The 27,659-nt window shown below is 35.7% G+C and overlaps 1 protein-coding gene across 18 annotated transcripts in view; it reads left to right on the forward strand.

Annotated features, from left to right (window-relative positions):
• LOC143235073 (tensin-3-like) overlaps window positions 1-27,659 on the forward strand; it is a 172,922-nt gene that overhangs the window by 39,735 nt on the left and 105,528 nt on the right. For 2 of the 18 annotated variants that reach the window (XM_076472854.1, XM_076472858.1), the window contains exon 1: window positions 11,401-11,593. The exons of 12 other annotated variants lie outside the window; for them this stretch is intronic. In XM_076472854.1, coding sequence (XP_076328969.1) covers window positions 11,495-11,593 — 99 coding nt within the window. In that variant the 5' untranslated portion in view covers window positions 11,401-11,494. Of the gene's footprint in view, window positions 1-9,937; window positions 10,040-11,337; window positions 11,368-11,400; window positions 11,594-16,307; window positions 16,466-27,659 lie in introns of those variants that run through there. 4 more of the 18 variants (XM_076472863.1, XM_076472859.1, XM_076472855.1 and 1 more) reach the window with 4 other exon arrangements.

Below are 27,659 nucleotides of genomic sequence, written 5' to 3' on the forward strand. Positions count from 1 at the left end.
TAAAGCAAAAATTGTTTTTATAAATAGAAGAGTGGATTTGAGGCATTTTGAAAAACAAATGTAATTACAACTATCACTCTTTAAATTTAAAAAAACGACCTGAATGTTACTTCGCACCACGATAAGTAGTTAAGATTTTGTTATTCTGCAAAATTTCATCCAGCAGTTAGTTTGTATTTTGTCTTTACGTACAACTATTAAGGTACTGTGCTGCCATCTATAATTTTGAACTACTAAACCAGAGAGAAAGCAATCAATCATCAGCGCCCTACCACCAACCATCTCCACTGGAGTGGAATGACTGCCACTCTTACAACGCACCCACAGCTTAAGTTGTGAGGTATCACGTAAATTCGAATACGGCTACTCAACTCCCTAAATTCAGAACTATTGTATGATCTGAGTAAAATTTTCTATTTCAAATCTTTAAATATGAAAATTACATTTATTATAAGAAAACAAAATGAATTCAAACAACGTTGTTTACATCAACGTTAGTAACAAACTGAAATTATTCTGCGGGGAAGTTTCTATTAAAATCTTTATTCTGTTAAATACGTTTCACAATAAGCTCCAAAAATAAGTGTGGTTCCAACCCATGTCGTTAAGAGAGTGTTTTCGTGGAATAGATATATTCTTGTTTAATTATGATTTAGGTTTTTTGCTAGTACTCGATCTCATAACATTGGGTCCCCCAGTGGCTCAGCGGCATGTCTGCGGACTTACAACGCTAAAAACCGGGTTTCGATACCCGTGATGGGCAGAATACAGATAACCCATTGTGTAGCTTTGTGCTTAATTCAAAACATAACGTTGGAAAGTTTTTCTAAAGAAGTGAAACTTTAGATTAAATTGAGTAAAGAACCTATGCGGGAAAAGAGTTGTGGGATCGAATCTCACTACTCTTTGGTCTTTAGTTCACGGAACGGTTTGTCACTCTCTTAGTGTTTGAACCTACGTGATCAATAAGTTTTCTGGAGTTCATGATGTTATGTAATTATACTTAAAAAAATAGCTTAGCTGAAGTTTATTATATTATGTTATTATCCTATTAAATAGCCTAAGTGATGTTACGTACTTATTTTGATAAATAGTTTAATTGGAGTTTATAATGTTGTGTAATTATCGTGATAACATTCTATTCTACCAACCATCATACCCAAAGTTAAACAAAAAAATGCCACCTGGCTAGCTAAAGAATGAATACTTGCTGTAAAATTATTATCAATGCTATAAGTGTAGCTACCAGCATTGCCGCGTGTTCGAATTCCCGTCACACCAAACATGCTCGTCCTTTCAGCCATGAAGCTGTTATAATGTCACGATCAACCTCACTATTCGTTGGTAAAAGAGTAGCCCAAGAGTTGGCGGTGGGTGGTGATGACTAGCTACCTTCCCTCTAGTCTTACATTGCTAAAGTATGAACAGGTAGCGCAGATAGCTCTCGTGTAGTTTTGCGCGAAGTTAAAAACCAAACCTTCTGGGTCTCATCTCTTCTTCAGATCCAGAGTGTTTTAGCATAACTAGAATTTTTTATGTTATATAATTATCCCAATGATTATCTTCAGCGAATTAAATCTGTTTCTAATAATAAATGTATAAAACTAAAAACTAAACAATAAGAGCTGTTATTTAATAAGCTGCAAAAATTTAACTATTATAACTAAAATATTTTTTTAAATTCATTTCACAAAAACAAATATAGTACTAGAAAAATAAATAAAAATATCAGGTGTTTAGAAATAACTCTACAGAGAAGTTTGTAAAGACAGAAAATGAAAACTTTAAAAAAAAAGGAAAGAAAAGGATTCTTAATGGAATTGCTAATGTGTCGAAACGTCTCCTGCAACATTTTGTTTTAATCGGCATGTACGTGGAGTATCGTGCACTGCCGAAAGTGATGAAATTTCAGCACGTGCGTATTCATTTCTATTGAGTTGTCTTCTGGTCGCACGAAATCTAAGCTACAGGTTTAATTTTCTTTCTTTTCACAGCTATAATTGCAAATATTGTGACCTAACTCGCTCGCTGCCTTTAAAGGAGTTATAGTTTTAAATTCATCTTATAAATTGCTGTTATTCCATATGAGAAAACAATTTTAGTATCGTTTGTTAATTAAACATGTCACTTGTTTTATTTTCGTACTGAAATTAAAATTAGTCCACAAATGACTATAATTTAAACTTCTGTATATCTCGCACGAGTTCTATTTATAGATCATTAATACATAGTTTTAAAATGCCAAACATTTTGTTTGTTTTTTATTTTCTAATATTTAGTACAAATAAACGTACTTTTGGTGTGAAAGTGCTTTGTATCCACCATTTCACTGTGATATACGTCCACCTTATCTCTCTTTGTTTAATTTGTGTTAAGGGTTATAGATGACTAGTAGAATTCTTCAAAGCTAGTATAACACAGTATCACACGTTGATCAAAGTACAATTTGAGCTGGACCTTTCTTGAACTTAGACTTCGAGTATGATCAATATTCGTAGTACTAACTTTATTCATTATTTAATACAAGCACTGAAAAGTCCGGTTAGTGTGTCTTGTCTGTGGTTTTAACGTATGATGGTTCGCATTTTGTGGCTGTGAATGAGTTGTAAGAATGATTGATAAATCCCACTATTCGGTTAGATAACAGTAACTCAGGAATTAGAGGGACGTGCTGTTAATTAGCAGCCTTTCTTCTAGTTCATCAGATCAAAGTCAGGATGGCTGTTAGCTGGTGGCCTCTCGTGTAACTGTGCGCAAAAATTCTAAAACAATATATGTTATAACAATAATTTTTAAAAAGCCAAAACAAAACACATTAAAATTAAAAATTGAACACAATACGATGTATTTGTAAAAAAGATCCTAGGGTACAAGCTACAATATGAGATTATAAAGTGTATCCCAGGTTTTGGAGGTGACTACGGAAGTAGGACCCACATTGCGGTGAGGGTATACTGTCTATCTGTCTTTCTTTTTTTTATACACTTTATAATCTCACATTGTAGCTTGTACCCTGGGATGTTTTTTTTTTTTTTTTAATGCAGACTATTTTTAATTTTAATGTGTTTTTGTTTTGGCTTTTTAAAAAGTATACCTATAATATAATTAATCAGAAACTGCTGTTTCTAACGCAGTCCTTCCTCATGATTTTACTTATTTAACTTCATTTAAATATATTTAAAGAGAAAGAGAGAATATTAATACTGAAGAGTTTTAAGTAAATTAAAGCAAAATCAAAAGGAAGACTGCTTTAAAAACAAAACAAAGCCCAAACAACAATAAAACACGCTGTACCAATTGAAAGGATCCCCATGGTATAATGTGAGATATAAAATTATATATATGTGAATATATACAGAATTAAGCAGCTGTATTATATTTATAAATTATAGGGAAAGATACCAGTTTGAAACCGGGTGAGAAACAATCTCCGAAACCCCGTATGTTGTTGCTGTGAGCTCTCCCAAACTGTAAAAGTTACACGTGAAGAAACTATTGCCAGTTAGTTCCTCGCTCACAGCTTAATATTTTGGACCTTAACGTTAAGAAGACAATTAGTGAATGTACCCAGCAATGCTGGGCTTTAAACTAAATGCTATAAGCGGAGCTTTAGACGCTCCACTTCCACCATTTTGAACTGTAGCATGTAAATTGTTCGTGTGATGCAAATGCACCCAGGATACGCGTGGTATTAAACGTCACTTTTGTTTGGTATCGGCTTCGCATATTTCGATACTGCCCTTCAACTGAGCGACATTAAGTTGGTAAGTTTGAATTGTCTGACAAACTCGAACATTTTGTCCGATTACTTCTACATTTAAATTTAATCTTCGAGGGGTCAACTGAGTTCTTGAATGTATGTTTAAATAACTTCGTCTTTAAAATAATGTGGATTGCCCTTCATAAAATATTCGCTTTAACTTAGACTCGTTATAACGCAAGAGCTTTGTGGCATGGCTTGGTGGTCAGGGCACTCGATGCGCAATATACGGCTCGCGGGTTCGAATCCCTATCATTGAATATGCTCATTCTTTCAGCCGTGGATACGTTATAAGTAACGGGCAATCCCACTATTCTTTGTTTTAAGTAGTAGTCCAAGAGTTAGCCATTCTAGTCTATCGCTGCTAAATTAGCGACGGTTAGCACAAACGGTCCTCGTGTAGATTTGCGCGAAATTAACCGAACTAAACATGAGCTTTGAATTACTGATGTTATGTCAACACTACTAATCTGAAAGAGCGCTAGCACCCTCTAAGTAGGAATGACACGAATGGAACAAACAAAAAGAAACTAAAATTAGTTGTTGGTTTTTGTGATTATCTGAAAAGTAGTTTTTAATTTCAGAGTTCTCATGGAGCAAAAACATCAGATAAAGAAATTTTTTCATATAATCAGTGGTTATTTGATGAGCCACGTGACGAATAATTTGGAAAATTAAAGATTTTCATTGGTTTTCAAAGCACAATTGCCGAGATCCCTAAATCCCCCAAAAATTGCTCAAGACAAGTTCGAATAAAACTTTTTCACCCTTGCAGCATTCAAAAAGTAGCGTAATCATGCACCATATAAATACAAATCTTTATATAGAAATTAAAAGAATAAGATACAACTTTCAAGATAGGTTTAATACATTTTCAGACACTGTATATAATTATAAATATTAGTTTATTTAACACGAAAAACATGTACAGAGATGCTATTACATTCATGAAACTTGTATAGAGGCATTATTAAATTGAAATAACGTTATCAGAATATAAATTTCCAGAGAGAGAGAGTTAGTTTCTGAAATTTAATAAGTCCAAGAAACCTGTATAAAAATTTTGATATATTTAAGGAATAATAAAATATCAGCTGCTTCTATCGGGAAATTGAATTCATACACACAGAGAATCCATAGAAAGAGAGCTGTACGTATCATTTATCTTGTGTTTTGATATGAATATGTCTATTGATTCCTCTTTGTAAAAGCTTATACATCTATAGAATACTTATGAGGACGTTAATATGTGAAGAAAAATTGTCTATAAAAATTGGTACGCTTTGGGAACCTGTCTCTGGACACTATACCAGAAAACCTGTGACAGTTGTATATTCAAAAGCCTGTCTAGAGACACTGTATCATAAAACATGAATTGACAGTTGTAAATTCAAAGGATCTTTTTGTAGGCATGGTACCAAAGAACCTATCTCTAAATACTATACCAAATAACCTGTGTGCTGGCTCTTGTACATTCAAAAGAACCTGTCTGTAAGCATTAATGTTCAATCGTAGTGTTGGCACTAGTACATTATGAGAACGTATCTGTAGGCAAGAGTATATATATATATGAAAAAAAAGGAATCTGTGTGATGACATTATTACATTCAAAGAACTGTCTGTAGACATTAATACGTTCAGAGAATCTGTCTGTAGATACTCATACGCACACAGAACCCACGTGTTAGCACGTGTGTATTCAGGGAACCTTTCTGAGGATACCAATGCATTCAGAGAACCTGTGTAGACTAATATACACACAACCTGTGTGTTAACCCTTGTACATTCGAAAATCTTTCTGAAAACATTAATACATTTTGAGAAGCTTAATATATTGTACTAAGATGAGATTATAAACGTCAATATATATTGAGACGCTACCATAATATATAAATTGTACTAATACATTACCTTAATCATTGAGTTTGATTGGAAACTATAAGATATTACCATAATCAACAGTTTGTGCTAATACGTTACCATGATCACCAAAGTGTTGCATACTAAAACGTTATCACAAATTAACAATTTATATTAGTATATATCACAGCCACTTAACTCTTCCTAGAAACTACTATAATAGATTCTATTGAAACAATAACTTAACCAGCAAGTTGTGCTAAAGTAAGACCTCATTCACTAAATTATACTGAGGCATTGTAATAATCAACATATGGTGATAAGACTCTTCTGCAATCAACAATTTGTACTACAAGGTTGCTACAATCAGTAAACTGTGCGTACAGCAGAAAACAAACACCTCAATATCAGTACAGTTAGTTTGGAACTAAGCTATCATATCATGAAGATGGACAGCATGAAACGTTCTTCTCGAATGTATCTCAGGACGGCTGATATTGGTATTAACATTTTTTACCAAAATAAACCAGAGAACAACGTTTCGACCTTCTTAGATCATCTTCAAGTTAACCTGTAGATTGTTGTTGACCATTGTTAACAGGATGGTTGGTATGGGCATTCACATTTTACCAAAATAAAGCAGAGAACAACGTTTCGACCTTCTTAGGTCATCTTCAGATTGTTGTTACGGTAAATGTGTTAATACCCATACCAGCCGTCCTGAGATATACAGGGTGTTCAGAAAGTCACTGTGCAGTTTTGTCCGTTAATAAATATATAAGTGCACAGTGACTTTCCGAACATCCTGTATTTTTACTTCAAGTTGGGTTTCTAATCGCCACGAAGTTATTCTCGAATATCCTGTGAAGTAACTGTTCACTTTTGAAAGGCATTGTCTTTCAGACGTTATCAAGTAAGAAGTAAACATTTTGAGAAGCAGAAAAATTTTGTTTGAATATAATTTATACAAGAAACTTTTAAAACATCAGTACAGTTATTACTGTTAACTCTGTGTTCAGGGTGAATATAAAAACATAAGCTAATATTATTTGAAGTTTATACGAAGTAGACATCAACACTTAGAGAATATATCTCGTCTGTACGTTCTACTTATTGCGAAAAGTGCAATTCCATTTATACTTATCTCTTTGAATAAACATACGTATTAAATGAAGTTTAATAACAGCAACATGTCTTATGGTGACTGATCCTTTACAAATTCTTTACTCAAACCAATCAGTTTATGATCTGTAGTTTTAAGTTGGATTACTTTTTATGGTCAGTCTTGTGTTCTGAGAACCCGTAAACTCGTTTCGTGGTAAAACGTAACATGATGTGTACTTTTCAGACTGAGGTACTTTAAGTCTAGCAGCAGTGTCGTTAGAAGAAAATATAAGCCTATTCATCAAAGTTAGTTAGTTACGTAGAGCTCTTATAGTCTTGATTGAAAGAATCACGACACGCTTAGTTGGCTTGTATAAGGAAAACTATTTTAACAGTGAATTTAAGAATAACATTAACATATTTATTCAGTCTTATAAGCGAATGTTTCAGTCACAGATGACGACGGGTTGGATAATTGTGAACAGTTTGTTTGTTTTGGAATTTCGCACAAAGCTACTCGAGGGGTATTTGTGCTAGCCGTCCCTAATTTAGCAGTGTAAGACTAGAGGGAAGGCAGCTAGTCATCACCACCCACCGCCAACTCTTGGGCTACTCTTTTACCAACGAAAAGTGGGATTGACCGTCACATTAGAATGCCTTCATGGCTGAAATGGCGAGCATGTTTGGTGTGACGGGGATTCGAACCCCCGACCCTCAGATTACGAGTCAAGTGTCTTAGCCACCAGGCCATGTTAGGCCCGCTGGTAGTGTTTGGACAAAATTGGATCATTTTTCGTGTTGTATTTATTCTTTCCTTACATAACTGTCAATTTTCTGCAGTTGCTGTCATGTGGAATTTAAAATCATTAGACATTTGTGGGTGTATAAAAGTAAAATTAGTAGTGTTCGTTTAAAATTAAATCATTTTCTCGGTGGTTATTTCTTCTTTTCTTACGTAATTATCAGTTTCCTATGGTTGCTGTTATGTGCAATTCAGAGTCGTTACACTTTGTAGTGTTTACACTAGCAGTGTTTAGGCAAAACACTTACATGGTGATTCTTTTTTCTCTAAGTAACTCACAATTTTCTGTAGTTGCTGTCACATCTAGTCATGGTCAAAGTGAGTAAACGAAAGATACGACTTAGAACGTAATGAAATAATAAAAGACAAATATGCTACGTGTCATTCCTCTGCACTGAGTAGTTCGCGAAGTGATGTCATCTATTTCACGTTTTACTCCTTTCCTCTTGCACTTAATTTCCGTAAGAAATTATTTTGTTTGAGTTCTTTGTACGTTGTGCATTAAAGTTAGAATGGGAGTGAAAGGTGACATTGATGTTATTTTTATGTAACGGATGATATTTCCGTGTTGTAATTCTTGTGGGTGGGTGTGTTTTGCAATTCTGTAATACCATAAAATATCTATTAGATCATTAGTTTGACGTGTTTAGCTTTTCCCAACTCATATATTTTATAGATTATCATGTCTTTCAATAGGTTAACTTTCAAGCCTTTTTTTTTCTAAGATAGTGGATTGTTTAAAATATTAACGTCTGGAATCAGTGTAAATAATTTCGAATCTTCTTAAATTTTTCTTTTGGGTTTTTCTCCTTGTATGCGATAACCCTAATGTATCAAAATACACGTAACAGCGTTATCTGTATTTTATTTAAGAGTACATTGAAAAACACTGTGATGGAAAAAATATGTTAAATATGTTTTCTTCAGATGGACATATTGCATTTGATTTTTTTCAATTTATATTTTTATTTTATTTCAATTTTACATCACAAATAAATGAACTTCAGAGCTTTGCATTCTGATATTTTCAACACTTTTTTTCAAGCCTTTGTTTATTGTTTGGTTGTTTTAAAGCCCAAATCAGTTTATTCTCGCTGTACCATCGAAAGGATCGAACTATGAATTTCAGAGTTATAAACTGTCAAACTTACCGAGGTGAGCACTGGGAGGAGGGATTTTTGCACCAATAATTGTGTCCTTATAACAAATGCACTATATAAATAATTTTGAATTATTGGGTTATGATAGAGATAAGTAGGTACTTCCTTTTCAAAATTTCATGAAACGATCAATTATATACAGTCCTCCTTCATTTTGATGGAATACATCTAGTCACCACCTCCCATCACCAATTAACAGAGAAATTTCACTGTCACTCTTATGACGTATCCGAAGCCTCAAAGCTTTAGCTGCGGTGGCGAGGCACGAACCACGGAACCTCAGATCCAGAGGCTGATACGTTAAATATTGAGCTACGCTTTACTCGAAAATGAAGGAAATTGTAAATCTGATAGTTTAATGGCGTCCTTGTGTTCAGGAAGGTTCTGAATATGACTTTTGTTTTTTGTGGAACTGGTGGTAAAGATTCGATGTCGAGTCTTCGTAATAGAGAAGATGGTGTATTAACTAACTCACTTGTGGTCGTGGACAACAACGAGCCTGTTGGAATGTTATATCAACACATGTTAAGCAAACGCATGATACGTTTCGAAATGTCAATCGTGATAATTTTTTGATTTATATTAGCTCTTCTAAACCGTCTTATTTGTATTCCACTTCTCATCACCACATGTCATAGATATGTATGAAATACTTTTTTTCAAAATGTGAGCTTACACTTATTAGCATGAGCTAAGCAGAAAGTACGTTCATTTACATGAATTTTGTAACTACATTCATAAGCATCAACTAGTGGAATTTTATGTTAAAATAACAATCTAGAATTGCTGAAAATCAACTGCTTCTTTTTCGCTATTCACCATTAGCTAAATATTTTTTGAACAGGGGGAAAAAGAGTGTTTGAATAGCAGGGATGATCTCTCATTTTTGTACGTTTATTTGATTTTTCTCTATCTTTACATAATGTACACAATTAGATAACCCAATAACATGTGAAGTGTGTGTTTACTCTGGACGTCACATGCACTCAACCTGCTTACTAATTTCGTTTCGAAAGTAGTAGGTTAATTATAAGTACTTTTATTGAAATGACGGTCCCTGGTGGAGATTACTGATTGCTGGTGAAACGGCTGACACACCGTGTATATTAGATCGTGCTGACAGCACAAGAAATAAATGCTGTTAGTATATATAGTCGAGATGGGGTAACATTAATCACGTGATCTTACTGAGTTCCTGGAGTAGTGAAGGGTGCTGTCCAGTCAGAAGCTGGATCATCCCACGGGCACGTGGTATCCCTCTTCCTTCACTGTATAATCCAGTGTTAGACCATTACGTTCCCATTGTTTCTAAGGGGTCCATGTATATTGAAGTCTAACTGTAATGACAAGGAGGTAAAAAAAAAACTTTTATAAGACCTAATCTTTTAATTTGTTTTCGGTTTAATTGTCACGACAAGATTAAATCAATTGAATACCACGTTATTGCGGGTCAGATATTGGTTTTAATATAAGTTTGAACTCTTCTATACAGGAGTAATTCTCTGTAACCAGTAAATGTTTGCTTTTGGTTTTTCTTTTAAACGAATAGAATAAGGAGATTAAATAAGTGGAATATACTTCGTGCTTTAAATGTAGCAAGAAATATAAAGTAACAAAGATCGAAGTTGCTCATTGGATAAAAACGTTGTCTCAGAACTTTGAATTTAGCCTGACGTAATGTTACTTTTATAACGGGATCCCCTTCACCCTCCAACAATCCATACAACAAAAGAGAGGATAAGAAACAACTTCTCTCTCAAAACCAAGTGTTCAACTCTGGTGAATTCCACAACAACTGAGCGCTTTCATCGCTAACGTCAGTGAACTGTAAGGAGAATGTTTCGTGCGTGCCTGGAGAATTATGGCAGGAGTGGTTTTTAACGATGAGGGGCGCGGAATGACGTGAAAAGTTAAATTGCGTTTCGTCGACATTATACAGGAAAAAATAATTATTATCTCTTGTAATAAATGATATGAAAGACGTATGACACTAAGTTAGTAGTATGATTAAAAAGCAAAAAAATATATATAAGTCACAGAAATTTATTTAGTGGTCCGTTAACTGCTTTCTTCGAATGTCTTAAATGGCATTAGGATAACGTCAATAACAGTATATCTGTGCATCACATCGATTCCAGGAAGACAAGAAGAAGAAATTACTTCTTAACACTCCAGGTGTCGTATCCTGTCAGTGCTGTGTCCACAGAACAAGGTCCTAAAACGCGCAAGTCGTAAATGTTCATTACAAGAAAAGGGTGTTCCCGTAAAAAGATAAGTTTCCCTTCATCCTCCAGGTACCGGAAGTAGTATATCACTGCACCCCATTTCTGTACTCTGCTTATGACCTTTTTTTAGGTTTGTGTTATTTCAGAAATTTTGTTCTCACGTAAGACTAAAGCGCTCAGAGATGAAATGTGCTGCAGTGTGCGATCTAATAAAATGATCCAGCAAGAATAAGGAGTGGAGATTAAAGCACTGAGAAAAGTTACCTGAGCGACATCACATCAGGGTAACGAGTGGAGGTTAACACACTGAATAGTGGTCAACTGAACGGCATCACATCAGGATAAAGAGTAGACGTTAAAACGTTGAGGAAAGATTGCCTGAGCGACATCACACCAGAAATATATCCGTAGTTAAAGCTTGGAAAATGTTTCGAGTTAGTAATGCTACAGACTCTGGTATGTCAGTATTTTGTCTTGACTTATGGTCTATTGTGACATAACTTTAAAAATCTTATTGAATTAAAAGTGAGCTGTATTGTTTTGTTTAATAACTAACACACAGCAACTAACGTCCTCGTACATAATGTTGTGGGGGTGCTTTTGTCGCAGAAAAAAACGCAAACAGCGTCCTCAAACAGCCGGAAGCCTTTCTCCAAACTGCAGGTGTTCTTGCCACAGGAAGGTAGGTCAAATCAATGTTTCTGCTCTTTCTTTTTTTAACATAATATTTGTTTAAACTCGTGATGATTCTAAACGTTTTTCTATTATATTTCCTTACCCAGTCCCCCGATGCCTCAAGAGTAAGCTTGAATGTTATCTGAAGCCATACATCTTTAGAGAGAAATAATCGGGAAATAGTATAACAATGTCAAACTTTGAAAAATATTTCTCGATCTTAGCACATTAATCAGTTCTTGGAACATGAAGATTATATTGCTGCTTCTTCTGGACAATGGTGAAGTGAATTCAGCTGAAATAATAATGATAAATAGTTGGTGTTAAAAATAAATAATATTGTGTTGCAAATCCTTCCCACAATTCCGATTTCTACAAAGCAGTTGTAGTGTGGTTAACATCTAACTACACTTATACGTAACCAAAGACTGACACAGTCATAAACAGTTACATGTTCGTCTTCTCTTAGCTGCTTGAATAACAGACAAATAACCAATGGGAAAACAGGATGTTTGTAAAAATACCATCCGAAGCTAGTCATGACGAATCTGGTTCGTACCGTGCCTTCTAGTTTCGTTCGTTTCTAATTATTCGTAGCAGCTGGAATCTACACGCTGTCGATGTAAATGTCCAAGTTATTGGAAATTGTGTATTACTACGAGTTAGAAATTCTCTGTTACAATCTTTCAACAGTGTTTTCGATAAAATCTTTGGCTTTTATTAATGGAATTGGATTCTTCTCTCAATAGTTAAACCAACGTTCTGTACTGTACGTTTCTACGTCACAACTGCAACGTGTTGTAAGTTTTGATGACTAACCTATGATGCTATGGTGATTTATCTTCTTCTATATATATATATATATGGCAGTTGGCGTGGCTTACTAGTTTGTGTGTTGAGCTACGAATCATAGGGTTCAAGATTCGAGCTGTGGTACCACTGGACGAGCTCCTCACCTTCAGTTGTGGATGCGTTACATAAAAATTGATGAGAGTTAATCCCTTTGAACTGTATAATCATCATTACTTCTTTGTACTGTTAACAACAAGTTACCAATATCTAATGAACGCTGGCTGCTGAATATATTTTTATTTAAATTACTAAAAATAAAACGTTGTTTGCTTTTGATGAACAACCGTTCAAAGTTGTCTGCTAGAGATTCCGGATTAGAGATTTCTAAATTTCTCACATAAAAGTTGTTCAAATGTTTAACTTAGTTTTTGTGTTGTTGTTGCTTTACTTATAAAAGGTTGTTTGGAAAGTAAAGCAATCAATATGTTTTTTGATAAGCGTGAAAAGCAAACTATATTGAAATGGCTAAAACTGGAATTATCAGAAAAAGTTCTTTCAAAAGTAAGCCCAAAATGAAGAAAACTATTGATTTTGGCCTATTCTTAACGGGTAATGTAAGTGTTTGAAGAATCCAAGTGAAATAAATGTGAAAATAAGCAGTTTTAATTACCAGCTTACCTGACCGTCAGTTTCTTACTTTAATTTCATTATCTTATCTTTTTAACTCTTGACTTCACGCTACTAGTTTTTTTTGTTATTGCTGTTGTTTATCATGAGTCATAGTTTATATTAGACTTTAACCTCAGTTAAACTAAAGGAAATCACAAAATTAACGGAATTTATAGGGTTGGTGTTGGAAATGGGGTCCTTGCCCCCCCTCCTGTTCCGACCCTTGTGTTCTTAAATGTTTCATAAGCGAGAAGCTCTAAAGTATGATGAACCTGTAAAACATATAACAATTTTATTTTAACAGCTTCCTCCATAATGTATGAGTGCATGTCAGTATCCAACCAGCACGCATTGTTTTCATTTACTTTAATTTGCTTACGTAAAACGCGCACTTTATTGCAATAAAAAACAACGTCATAATAACATATAAATGTAAATACGTGTAGCATATGCTTGTAAAGACTCGGAATTATTATACGTAGTAGCTTATGACTTATTTTAAATCAATCAGTCATCACTAAAATGTTTTCGTACTAAATACACCTTCTTAAGTAACCACATATTTAGTCTAAGAAATTATTTAAAGTTTACTGCTATCAGTATTACTACGGAAATTTCAGGGATGGTCTCTGCTGTAATCTCGTTTATACATTTGTCCGGTCAGTGACCGTTTTTGGTCTATGTTTGAAATAGGGGCAGAAGAAAAAAACAAAAGATTCATTGTTGAAACGTGTTTGCCCTTTTATTATTTTCATCTTTGAATTTCTTAGCCAAATTGATACCAATGAAGCTGTTTTCGGAACTTGTTATTTAAGATAAAATGTCCACAGATACTGAATGTTTCTCCAACAACAAATGTGGCCTTCATTGAAAGTCTACAGGTACTGAGATAGCTCTAACAATAAATTTCACCTTTACTGAAAGTGTGGCCCGCCATGGTCAAGTGGTTAAGAAGTTCAACTCATAATCTGAGGGTTGTGGGTTCGAATTCCCCTCACACCAAACATGCCCGCCCTTTCAGTCGTGGGGGTGTTACGATGTGACGGTCAAACCCACTATTCGTTGGTAAAAAAGTAGCCCAAGAGTTGACGGTATGTGGTGATTAATAGCTACCTTCCCTCTAGCCTTACACAGCTAAATTACGGACGGCTAGTGCAGATAACCCTCGTGTAGCTTTGCGCTAAATTCAAAAATGAACAAACAGACAGACATTCACCGAAAGTCTACAAGTACTGAGATAACTCCAACAATGGGTGTAGCCGACAGTGAAAGTCCATAAGTACTGAAAGTTCATTACACATTGAAAGTGACTTCACTGAAAGTCTAAGTACTGACTATATCTCCATCAATGAATGTGACCTCCGCACTGTTTGGAACTGACGTCCATTTCTATAGACTTCCCTTGCCATCCACCCCCAAACATTTTCAATGTGGTTCAGTTCAGGCAAACATGCTGGATGAACCAAAAAATCACGTTATTAGCTATGAAAAAGTCCTTTCTCCTGCTGAAAGATCCAGTCATTTACACACAAACGAGGGCCTTCAGTCAATAAGGATGCTCTCTCCAACATGCCAATGTAGCCAGCTGCTGTTTGACGCCCCTGTATAACCTGAAGCTCCATTGTTCCATGGAAGGAGAGAGCACCCCAGATCATAATGGAACCTCCTCCACTGTGTCGCGTAGAAAATGTCTCCGGTGGGATATCCTTATCGTGCCAGTAACATTGGAAACCATCTGGACCGTCCAGGTTAAATTTTTTCTCATCATAGAACAAAACCTTCGTCCACTTTTCTACGTCCCATGTTTGGTACTTCTCAGCAAAGTTTAACCGAGCTGTTTCGTGGTGTGGAAGGAGGCGTGGCCTTTGAAGACGTTTACGGTTGTTAAAGCCTTTCTCTCGCAGATGCCGTTTTCTTGTTCTTGAGCTGCATTCTACGTCCGTAAGGGCTTGAATCTGATTCGACGATCGGCTGGTGTCTTGCCGGACAACCCGTCGAATCCTCCTGCTTAACGCCGGCGAAATTTTCTTGGGCCAACCACTTGAAATTCACGTTCCGTATCCCTCAAGGTCTTTTAAGAAATTTGCAACAGCAGTTTTACTACGTCCAATCTCACCAGCGATGCCACGATGAGAGAGACCTTGCTTTTGCAGCTCGACAATTCTGCCATGTTCAAACTCTGTCAACCTTTTAGCCTTTGCCATGTTTTTACCCAATGTTGCACAGGAGATGTCACAAATGACTAAATTTCGTTACGTGTTTATCGATTAACGCTTCGTTTTAGTATGGTCTTAAACATTTGACCAGCTAGTATTTAGGCTAATTTCATAGTGTTCGAATTTTCCTTATTAAATGCTAAAAAAGTTTTTTATTTTTATTTCCCTTTTCTTATTTTCATCTTTCGAAGCTCTTCTCAAATAAGTGGTTGAGTCTAATAACACAAAATACACATTTTTCTTTATGTTCATCGGCCTGAAGATTTTGGCCAGCAGTGTATACATGTGTGTGTGTGATACTTAGACACGTATCCGTACTTACATATATATGCAATGCATGAGCAAATAACGTAAGCCTATGTGATTATTATCTGTTAATCAGTGATGTCGAGAAACCCACTTGTTGAGAAATTTATATGCAAAAACGGCTCGTTTGGGTTGAGAAAATATTTTACATAGAAGAGCGAACAAATATTTTACATAGAAGAGCGAACAACGTTTCGACCTGCTTCGGTCATCGTCAAAACTAAACTAAACTAACGTGGCAGGGGTTCAGTTTAGAGAGAGAGAAATCAGAAGAGTTCTCTCTCCAACTGGGGTGTTCAGGAACTTTATAGTTCCTCTTCGTCCCCTTACGTGAGAAATGTTTTAAAATATCCATGGAGTTTTTACTTTATTTTTAACATTTCAAAAATATTTGTGAGTGAGAGGAAGGACGGGAGAACTGGACGAAAGCAGCGAAAGTGAAGTGAGCCAGACTTTGGCTCGAGGATGGAGAACCCTAGCGGCTGGCGAATTGGTTTTTTAAAATTTACTGTAATTGATTAGATACCCTTGACTGGGTAAACGGCCCTTTTCAGAATGAGGCTGGGACCTACAGGTCCGATGCCAGAGATTTTGCTGTGGGGGGAAACGGGAGTACCCCGAGAAAACCCACTTTCACGGCCTGGGCGCCGAATAGTCTACCCAGACCGTGCCCGGAAGTAGCTGGGAAAGAAAAAAAAAAAAAAAACAACAACACAAAATTAATAAAAAACAAACAAAAAAAACTGGTGAACTACGTTGATGGTGTACATGAAAACTGTTAGCTGCAGTCTTGTAGATCGGGTGGCAACTTCATCATGAACTTGTTTCCACACTTGAAGCCCATTGGTGCAACTGAGAAACGTGGCCTTGGTGGTGGAACTACTGGCTGTTCTTCGGTGAGTTGTTCTTCGCTGGTCTGTGATGCTTTGTTTCTTCTCGAGATTTTGGTTTGAGTTTTCTGCGTGGAGGTAGATTGTTTTTCAGTTTGTGCTGTCGCGTCGATGGTTATCTTCGTAATGGTTTGAGTCTGGCTGGTTGTTGAGTTCTGTGGAACTGGGATTGAAGTCTGGCAGGAACTGTCCTTTTTCTTTCTTGAACTACTGCAACTTGGCGTGTTGCCAACAATGGGTGTTGTCTTCTTCTGAGTCGGGTTGTCTGAATCCGTCTTCGTGTTTCTTCTAATACGGTCTGGAATCGGCGGTATTTTGGTATTTTCCTGTTGGAAGATTTCCGTTGGTTGTTTACGATATCTGGGTGCTTGGTTTGAACCATTCTTGAGTGGTCGTCGATGTGGGCGGGTCATCGTCAGGTTCACAAAGAAAGAGGTAACTGACCGGAAGCTGACCACATGTTTGAAAGGGGTTGTGTAACTGTGTGTCGAAATGTAGAGGGCGGTATTAGATGTTTGAATATATAATTTTATTTATTTTATTATATTAATATAGGTATAAAGGCGTTCCTTTATATTGGTTTATTTTGGGTTTAAGTTGTTGTATAAATAAGGCTTCTTTAATTTTGCGTTTGTTTATGTTTGTTTCTTTATTTAGTATTTGAGTGTTTTCCATGGTTATGTTGTGTTTATTTGACTTGCAGTGTTCGAAAACGTGTGAAGGTAACTTTTTATGTTCTTTGAATCTGGTTTCCATTTTTCTACTTGTTTATCCAATATAGAAGTCGTGGCAGTTATCACATTGTATTTTATAAATAATGTTGGTGTGGTGTTTGTCAGTGTAGTTTTTACATAGTATAGACCTCAGTTTTGTGCCGGGTTTTTGAATAAATTTGGTATTAACTGGAATGTCATATTTTGTTACTAATTTTGCCAAATGTTGGTTATTTGTTTGCTGATGTCAGGAATATATGGTATACAGCAGTATATGGTTTCGTGGTTTTGATTCGTGAGCTGTATTTACTTTAGTTGGTTGATTTTGCTTTCTGTTTAGGTGTGTGCGTATAATGTTTTCTACGGTTTGTGGAGGAAACTTATTGATGTTGATGAATTATTGTTTTATTTTGTCTAATTCATCGTTAATTTTATCTGGTGAGCATAGTTTTATGGCTGTGTTTATTTGGTTTCTTAGTATGTTGAGTTTTTGTTTTGTTTCATGTGCTGAGTCCCAAGGAATGTATAGTCCAGTATGGGTGATTTTTCGGTGGATTTCTGTTTTGAATTGTGTGTCAGTTCTTGTAATTTTGAGGTTAAGAAATGATATTTGATTGCTTTCTTCCTGTTCACATGTGAAGTTAATGTTGGGATGTATAGAGTTAATGTGATTGAAAAAATTAAGTATGTGTTCTGTAGATTTGAATCCCGCAATCGTGTCATCTACATATCTGTACCAGTATAGTGGTGGATGTAATGCTGTGTTAATTGCTTGTGTTTCAACTTGTGCCATAAAAATATTGGCTAGAACTGGTGATACTGGGTTGCCCATGCTTAGGCCATTTGTTTGTATATAGTTTTGGTTGTTGAACATGAAGTTTGTCTTTATCGTGGTGAGTTCTATGAGGGTTGCTAACTGGTTACTGGGAATTTCTATAGTTGGGTTAGGGTCTCGGATATAGAGTTCTAAGGCTATCTTGCAGGCTTCAGTGGTTGGAACTTCTGTAAAGAGGGATATAACATCGAAACTGGCCATTAAGGCTTTATGATTAAGTTGATTTAGATTAGACTTGAAATTAAAAGAGTCTTTGATGAATGAGCTGGCTGATGTTACATATTTGGAGAATGCCCATGCTATGTATTTACCAAGATTGTAATTAAACGATTCATATGTGGACATTATTGGTCGTAATGGACAATCTGGTTTATGAGGTTTGGGGATGCCGTATATTTGCGGTGTGCGTGAGTCGGTTTTACGTAGGTAGGAATAAAGTGTTTGTGAAATTGTGTTGGCTTTTTTCATTTGTAGTAGCAATTTGTTCAGTTGCGTCTCGTGTGTCTTTGTTGGATTTGTGTGTATTCGTTTAAATTTGTTCGTGTCTGATAGGATGTTATTCATTTTTTGGATGTATTCATTCGTGTTCATTATGACTATAGCGTTACCTTTATCTGCTTTTAGAATTTTATGTTTTGTCTTGTTTTAGGTTTTAATGGAATTAATGTCTCTTTTGTAAGGTTGTTTTTAGTTTTCTGTTTTGTGAAATTATGTTGATGGTTTTGTGAGAAAATTCTTTGAAAAATCGTTTAAGATGTTGTTTTAGGTGTTTCTGGAAAATATAAATTTGTAATTTTACCTGGGAAGTTTGGCTGTTGGATGTCAATAAAATTATCTAAGTTGTCTTCTTTCTGTTGGTTGTGTTTGGTTGTTTCCTTGTTTTTCTTCTCTGTAGAAAGTATCACAAGTCTCCTGGCTAGGTCTTCTAAACATGTTTTGATTTCTATGGTTGGAATGTACCTAGGTGCTATTGCGAAGTTGAGTCCTTTGTTAAGTAGTTGTTTCTCGTCTATGTTTAATTGACGGTCGGATCTGTGAATTATGAGGTTAGTCAACGGTTTGTCGTTTTGGTGTCTTTTCTGTTGTTTGCATCTTAGTTTTTCTAGTTTTTTGTTGTGGCAGATCTTTTTGTCTCTGTCGTTCTTAGTATTGATTTGATTTATGTTTCGTTGTATAAGTCCGTAAATCTCTGGTTTAATGCAGCATGCCAGTTGATGGTCTAGGTTCATTTTTTTGTTTTTGTAAGTCATGTAGTTCTTTGTATTTTGTGTTCAACATGGCTTTAAGTAGTTTTTTCTGTAAATTTTGGATAATGTTTGTGTATGTATCGAAATTTTTTGAAAGTTTTACCTTTACAAAATTAGGGGTTAGTTGTTCTTTTCTACATTGTTGAATAAAATAAATGTCATTTCTTCTATTAATAATTCGTTGGTTTAAATTTCTTAGTTTCTTAACGATCGTGTGAGCATGTACTGTTAATAGTGGTGTACGGTATGCTAGTTCAGACATAATGGTAACAGGTAAGTACAAATACACTGAGAAAAACACAAAAACTTACACTTCTCGTACAATCGCCGTGATGAAATAATAATCAGTGATGTCGAGAAACCCACTTGTTGAGAAATTTATATGCAAAAACGGCTCGTTTGGGTTGAGAAAATATTTTACATAGAAGAGCGATTATATGTAAAATATTTTCTCAACCCAAACGAGCCGTTTTTGCATATAAATATTATCTGTTAAGTTGTTTACTTGAGAGTACGCCATTTCATCCAGCACGGTTTCTGGAAATTTTTAACGAAATATTTAGTGTATTTGTGTCTGGAAACAGTTTTATGACATCACTGTTTAAAGAATTTATTTTTTACACAGAGTTGTTAAAAAGTTTCTCACATCGTTATTTAAATGCATCTTTTATTTGTTGTGTTTAAATCTACTCTTAACGTGTGAAACTTTGCTTATCTGTTATAAATTTCTTCTTTAGAAAGAACAATGTGCTATATAGGGAGCTAAAGATCTCTCTAAAGCACTTTTCCATCTATCTTTTAAATCGGACAGTGGAATAATTCTAAATCGTTGTCATTCTGTCTGCTAGGTCACATACTTAAGAATAATCCTAAATTACTTTGCCATACAATCTGCCAGATCAGATACTTAGGGATAATTCTAAAGTACTTTTCCTTGCTATCCACTAAATCAGACGCCGAGAGATAATCATAAATTATTTGCCATACCATCTGTTAAATCACACACTTAGGGTTAAACTTGTTCTTAAAATTACTAGACTTTCAGATTTTTTAATGAAACGTTTGTCCGATGTTTGTTACAAATAAATCCGCGTTTGTTTTCGGAGGAACCGTAATAGGATTGAACATTTAAACACGATATTTGTTCTTGAGCAGTCATGGTATATTATTGGGTCCAAGCCATTTTACCATTATCTGGTTTCAATAAAAATTACGTATAGTGATGGGTTCAAACCATTTAGTTCTAATGTGTTTTTAGATAAACCATGCAATATTAATGGGTCCAAGCTATTTGACCACAATCTGGTTTCTATAGAAAGCTTTATAGTGATGGATCTAAACCACTCAGTTCTAATCTGTTTCTAAATAAATCATGAAATGTTAATGGGTCCTAGCAAACTGACTATTATCTAATTTGTTTTAGAAAGCAGTGATCTAATTTCTAGAGAACTCATGACATATTAATGAATAGAAACCATACAGAACTCACTAGTTTAAACCGATTGACCAATATTTAAGTCACGTGGTTTTAACTGATGGATAATTATAGAAGGCATACTATACATAAGACTTTTTTGCAATATAATTTTTAGCTCTTCCTGATGTTACTCACACACCCAGCATGAATAAAAAAAACGCTAACGGAGATCGAAACGACGGAAAAGAATTCTTCATTGACATCTAACAGGCAGAGGTCAAACGATTTCTTTGCAGTGTCGAAATGGTTTTAATTTCTTTTCAATCAAAAATGCTCCCTCCCCGAAGTGGCTCAGCGGTATGTCTGCAGACTTACAACGCTAGAAATCGGGTTTTAATATCCCTCGTGGGTAGAGAGGTAGCCCATCTTGTAACTTTGCGCTTAATTTCAAACAAGCAAACAATCAATTAAAAACACCCAGTAGCTATAAAGGTTGAAGACTAAATCTACCTTCCCAACTTTATACCCCTGACAGTATTGAAGTCGAAGAGCTTTTTCTCTTACAAAGAAGACGCACTGAGGCGACAAGAACGCGTAATCGTCTGCGAAACTTGCACAATGGAGGCTTGGCGTCGATAGCAGGGGAGTAAATTTATAAATTGACGAGGATTAGATATCGCAGGCGTTATCTTGATCTTTGAAACACGTTGTTTTGGAAACGTTGGAGTCAGAAAAGCATGCAGTGAACGAATGTGATGCTTTTGTGTTACTGTTATGTGAGGTAAACTTTCGGACCATTGTCTTTTCTTGACCCTACAGCCAGAGTTAGGCTCCTAAAGGAATTAGTAAGAGCACAGGGTTACTCAAATATCAAAATTTGAGCCTTTTGAAAACTTATATTGAAGACAAATAACACAGCAGATATATAAACATTACAAACAGTTTCGTATTTAGGTAGGGGTTAGAGGAGCTCAGTCCCAGTGCCTAGGGTCTTAATGGAGGTCTATTGATAATTTTATTCTATGTAAAATTACATGGGATGTAGGGCCCACACAACCTTAAATCCGCTACTGATGACAAATATCATTTTCCCCCCAAATCAGCGACTGGACACGAGATCAAATCTTCACAATGCCGGATCGTATGGGTATCCTGTTATATCACTTACCCTAGGCCAACTAAATCATCTTTGTGTGCGTTACTATTGTTAATATTATTCCGTGGCTAATTCTATTGTAGCACTGCGATATCATGTTTTTCATATTAATTATTATTTATTTTTCAACCTTTATAGATACTGGGTGTTTTTAATTGATTGTTTGCTTGTTTGAAATTAAGCAAAAGTTACAAGATGGGCTACCTCTCTACCCACGAGGGGTATTAAAACCTGATTTCTAGCGTTGTAAGTCTGCAGACATACCGCTGAGCCATTTCGGGGAGGGAGCATTTTTGATTGAAAAGAAATTAAAACCATTTTGACACTGCAAAGAAATCGTATTTGAAGGTGTCGAATAAACTCTTTTTTTTATCTAATAAATTTGTTACTGCTATTCTAAATACTATTCGTGATAAAGGTTTTGTTAAACGATATGATTTTTCTCCAAGGAAAGGAAAGTTTTAGTTAGTTTCACTCACGTGTACGTAAATTCAGTAATATCGTGTGTGCGTACACGCAATGTGCATAATATTTGCTGAATTTCAGTGATTCAAAAAGAGTAGAACTGCTTGCTACAGCTGTTAGCGTTTGGCTCGCGTAATTTAATAATATCAACAGTAGTGTAAGCTATAACATTTGTTAAAATCTAGGCTTGCGGGATTACTGGAACGTGAATGCTGTGTGAACTGCTTGCAGTATAGGAATAAAAAGAGAAGGTACCATATACGCTTCTATCAAGAGCTAAGGGTGTGGCTAGAAAACCAGCCATTTTCTGTCTCTCCGTCTATATCTGGGTGGGGTTTATAGTCTTCAAGTGTTTTGTTTTTGCGTTATGGATTATTAGTTGTTGACCTGTCATTATCATTTTACATACTGTCGCTCACCTTTCATTGCGCTCAGGGTGAATAACTTAAAGTCGGCTGTCACAGGAAGGTCAACCACAACTGCCTCAAGAACGTGTTTTATATCATGTGTCTCAGAAGCAAATTGACTTAGCACACATTTTGCGAGATTAATGCAAACACGATAATTGATTCTTATTTCTCTTATAAAAGTTTGTTTGTGTAATCGCAAAGCATCACAATGTACTAGCTGTGCTCTAGTTTATTACAGGGATCGAACCCCTTATTTTAACAGAGTCACTGGAGAGATTCCATAATTAACGTAAAAGTGAATTATCTAAATTATCTTAATTTTTAATAACATTTTTTAAACATCCTCAAATACTGCCAGTCAGGGGCGTAGATCCTGGGGGGAAGGTATACATCCCCCCTTCATTTTAGGTGGGGGGTATGGTGCATACAATCATCCCCCTACAGTTTGGTCTGTTGAATTGTTTTATTGCATCACAGGCCTACAAATTGTGTGCTTGTTCTTGTGATTCTCTTGTTCTTACCAATCGAATTGCATAATTAGGCCTAGATGTAGGCTTTTTCACTAGCCGAAATGTACATCTATAATATAGGCGTGCTTCTAAGCTTTTTTATCTAAGTTATAGTTCGTAACTTCGTAAGTATCAGTCAGTAGGCCTAAGTATACATCCAAGTATCGTGGCAACAACATTACTCTGTGATTGCATGTTTACAGCTTTCAGGTTCACGTAATCAGAGATTACCAATTTGCAAATTGAACAGTCCACATAAGTGGTTGCAAAAATCATATCCCCCATCGGGTGTAAAAAATCTACGCCCCTGCTGCCAGTACGTACATGTATCAGTGGTGTGGACTGAAGAACACTAATCTCTAATAAATTAATACGTACATCGTAGTCTTATCTTGAGCTCGTTGCTTTATCACTTCAATTCTGCAAGACTTTAGTAGTTGTAAATTTAACGAATCAAAAAAGTTGAACTCGGCACTTTTTGACCTTTGATACGTTCTGAAAGTAACTGTTAAAACTCATTATTCCACCAGGCAAGAGTAACCAAAGAGTTGGCGGTAGTTTTTCGTTGGCTGGCTAGCTGCATTCCTTCCTCCTGGTTGTGTCTGTCTGTTCAAAATTAAGATGGTTATCGCAGACAGCCCTTGTAAGGCTTTGCACTCATATGTAAAACAAATTAATACTTGTCACATGTCATAAAAAGCATAGTTATATATTAATAACAGTTTTTATTGTTCACGTTACTATACTATTATTTTACTATTGTTCTGAAGGCGTTTTAGTGCGACATTATAGCTATATCCACACAATTGACCCGTACTATTCAATATTCGTTCCTAAATAACTTTTGTACAGTTTCTGTCGTGACGCTAACAGTCTTTCTTCATTTCTTTTGTACTATACAATTTCCAACTCATCAATAATTTGAAGAAATTACTTTTTAACTTTGTTTATTTTTTCTCCACGTTAAAACCGAAGCATGTTAACAACATTTTCTCGTTGCTTAGAATGTTTCGTAGATGTCTTTGTGTTCTTGTTGTTTTTTTAGAATTTCGCGCAAAGCTACTCGAGGGCTATCTGCACTAGCCGTCCCCAATTTAGACTAGAGGGAAGGCAGCTAGTCATCACCACCCACCACCAACTCTTGGGTTACTCTCTTTACCAACGAATAGTGGGATTGACCTAACATTATAACGCCCCCACTTTCCCACTTTCGGTATTCTAGATTCACACAATTATAGACATAAATATGATACGTATAACATTCCTTTGTTTGTCACAGATAGAATTTTAAGTATTTTCCTTGTAACAAGAACCCGGCTTTCACTATGACTGAACCTGAAGATTTGATTATATCTTTGTTGAGGTAATTTATAAATATAGCTTTTAAGAAAGAGCAATTAGAATTTAAAAAGAAATATTGTTATTTGCAATAAACGGGGGGCCTGGCATGGCCTAGCGCGTTAAGGCGTGCGCTTCGTAATCCGAGGGTCGCGGGTTCGCGCCCGAGTCGCGCCAAACATGCTCGCCCTCCCAGCCGTGGGGGCGTATAACGTTACGGTCAATCCCACTATTCGTTGGTAAAAGAGTAGCCCAAGAGTTGGCGGTGGGTGGTGATGACTAGCTGCCTTCCCTCTAGTCTTACACTGCAAAATTAGGGACGGCTAGCACCGATAGCCCTCGAGTAGCTTTGTGCGAAATTCAAAACAAACAAGCAATAAACGGTACCACACAGTTTGTATCAGCACAATTCGAACACTTTTCTCCCGCAGCACTTGCTATAAACTGAATCTTTTTTTCTTAGAAAATGTTCACGTTTTCTAAATTTTCCAGTACGACGTTATTCAAGACTGCCCAGTGTTTGCTAACCCTAATAACTAAGTTTCTCAATCATTGTGGACTAACGTGAATGTTACTAGTTATCTTTTGTTTCTCATTTACGAGCATGTTTTGTGCGACGTGGATTCAAATCCGCCACCCTCAGATTACGAGTCGATCGCCTTAACCCACCTGACCCTGCTGGGCCGTGCTGTAGATGTCTAAAGTCATTATGTCAAAAACTATGTCAATATCTTTTGGTGAAAACAGCAAAACGCCACCAATATGTTATACGCTCACTTGCGTGTGTTCTTTTAAAATAACCTCTGATCCTTTAGCTGTGTGATGATTAGGGATGGAAAAAGCAAGAAACAAAAACGCCAAAGGAGATAAGCATACCGTCAGGCCACACAGGGTGTGTTTGTAGAAAAGTCGTTCCGGATTAAAATCTAGCCCCACTACTGGTGGTTAAACATTACTCTTCCACAAGACCCTTCATGTAAGCAAAGACTTTGTCACAGATAATTTAAACTGTTAACAATAATTCATAACACGTCTTCGCTCTTTGAGACTGTCTAAGGTAATAAGTTAGTTATTAGTGTGTTTTTTTTTAAAGTACATGTGGTCATAGAGTAGATTATTTGTCACGTTTCACGTTTTCCACCTTTTCCAATTATCCACAAATTATGATTAAGCAGTACATATTTTCACACTCAAAGGTAGTAGTGCATGTTTTCCTGTTGAATCACACTTTTTTTTTTCCGAATTGAGCACAAAGCTACACATCTGTGCTCTTCCCACCATGAGCATCGAAACCCGGTTTCGAGCGATGTGAGTCCGAAGACATACATACCTCTGTGCCACTACGGGCTTATAAATAGTTTTAAATATTTTATATTTTCTGTGTTACATCTCATCACACATTAATGTACCGCTATGGTAGAGCTGTAAGTCTACGGACTTACAACGCTAAAATCAGGAGCTCGATTCCTCTCGGAGGACTCACCAGATATCCCGATGTGGATTTGCTATAAGAAAGCACATACAGATTAATAGTCCTATATATTTTAAATTTTCTCTGTTACATCACATCGCACATTTATACTTTTATATATTTTTCACGTTCTCTGTTATATCATAAAATCCTGTGTATACTCTACATTTTCGTTGTTACATCACATCACACGTTAATATTTCTGTATATCTTCATCTTTCACTTCATGAATTTGAGCTACAGTCGATTTTTTTTACTTTCTGCATTTTATTTTAGTTTTCGTTTTAATACACTTTTTTTATTCCACACGTTCTTAAAGTGAATATCTTATGAATATATGCATGACAGTTTTAAAGAAGACAGTTTAATTTTTTTCTCACTGAAAATGAGGGCACATTGCTATGTGATATTAATGATTTCATTTGCCTCTGGCCCGGCGTGCGACTCGTAATCTGAGGGTTGCGGGTTCGCATCCCTGTCGCGCCAAACATGCTCGCCCTTTCAGCCGTGGGGGCGTTATAATGTGCGGTCAATCCCACTATGCGTTGGTAAAGAGTAGCCCAAGAGTTTAGCGATGGATGGGAATAACTAGCTGTCTTCTCTCTAATCTTACACTGCTAAATTAGGAACGGCTAGCACAGATAGCCCTCGAGTAGCTTTGTGCGAAATTCAAAACAAACATTTTCCTCTTTTTGTATTATTTTGTATATACGCTAGATATTAACTATGAAGAACTATTATGGGCACAGTGAGTTCATAAACAAGACTTATTCGTGTCTTTAACTGATTACATTAAGCATACTTATATCGAAAAGAAGAAAATGGTTTAATGGCTATGTCTTTTATTTGTTGTAAGGGTTCGTCTTTTAGGCAAGCTTTTATCCCTTCTACCTTTTATATTCCAGAAGGCCCAAAGAGAATATAGATGCTTGATATTATACAGGCATTTCTTTGTCTTGTTATTGTAATTATACGTTACAATAACTCTTTTGTTACTTACTTTCTCTCAAACAATCCTCGAATAAAATACAGACGATTTGAACAAGACAAAAGAACAATTTATTCTGTAATAAAGGAATAAATACAATATTATTTTCTTACGCAACTTGATTCTAAAACCTTAATACTGGGCTATTTCCGATGAAGATAGGCAAATGACATACTTGCATCGGGCCACCAAAGAAGTACATAACCCACCCATTCTTAAGATAGAAAATGATAATAATACTTTTTTTTATAGAACTTAATCTTCAGGATATAAATAACTTGTACGAAAGCGTGTTAGCTATAGCTAAGCCTAAGTTAACAGCATTAGGCTTAATACAGAATCGTTAAGCCTAACTCACTATATTTAGGTAGTAATAATATTACTAATAATAATAGTTAATAATATACTAAATATATTACATTGGAATCATTAAAAACCTATCATTAGCGTTAATGTTAGCTAGATATAAAAATTATCTTAAGAGATGAAATTATTGTGTTTAATTGTTGTTAGTTGGTACAATAATTAGCTACTAATAGTTTAATACATTAGCGCGTTATTCAAATTAGCAGTAGTTACATATAACTGTAAACAGTAATAACATTAGTAATTAATAGCATAAATATTAGTCAATAGTGGATTCTACCGTTA

This window comes from Tachypleus tridentatus, chromosome 12 (genome assembly GCF_004210375.1).
Source record: "Tachypleus tridentatus isolate NWPU-2018 chromosome 12, ASM421037v1, whole genome shotgun sequence".
In the NCBI taxonomy this organism is placed as follows: Eukaryota; Metazoa; Arthropoda; class Merostomata; order Xiphosura; family Limulidae; genus Tachypleus; species Tachypleus tridentatus.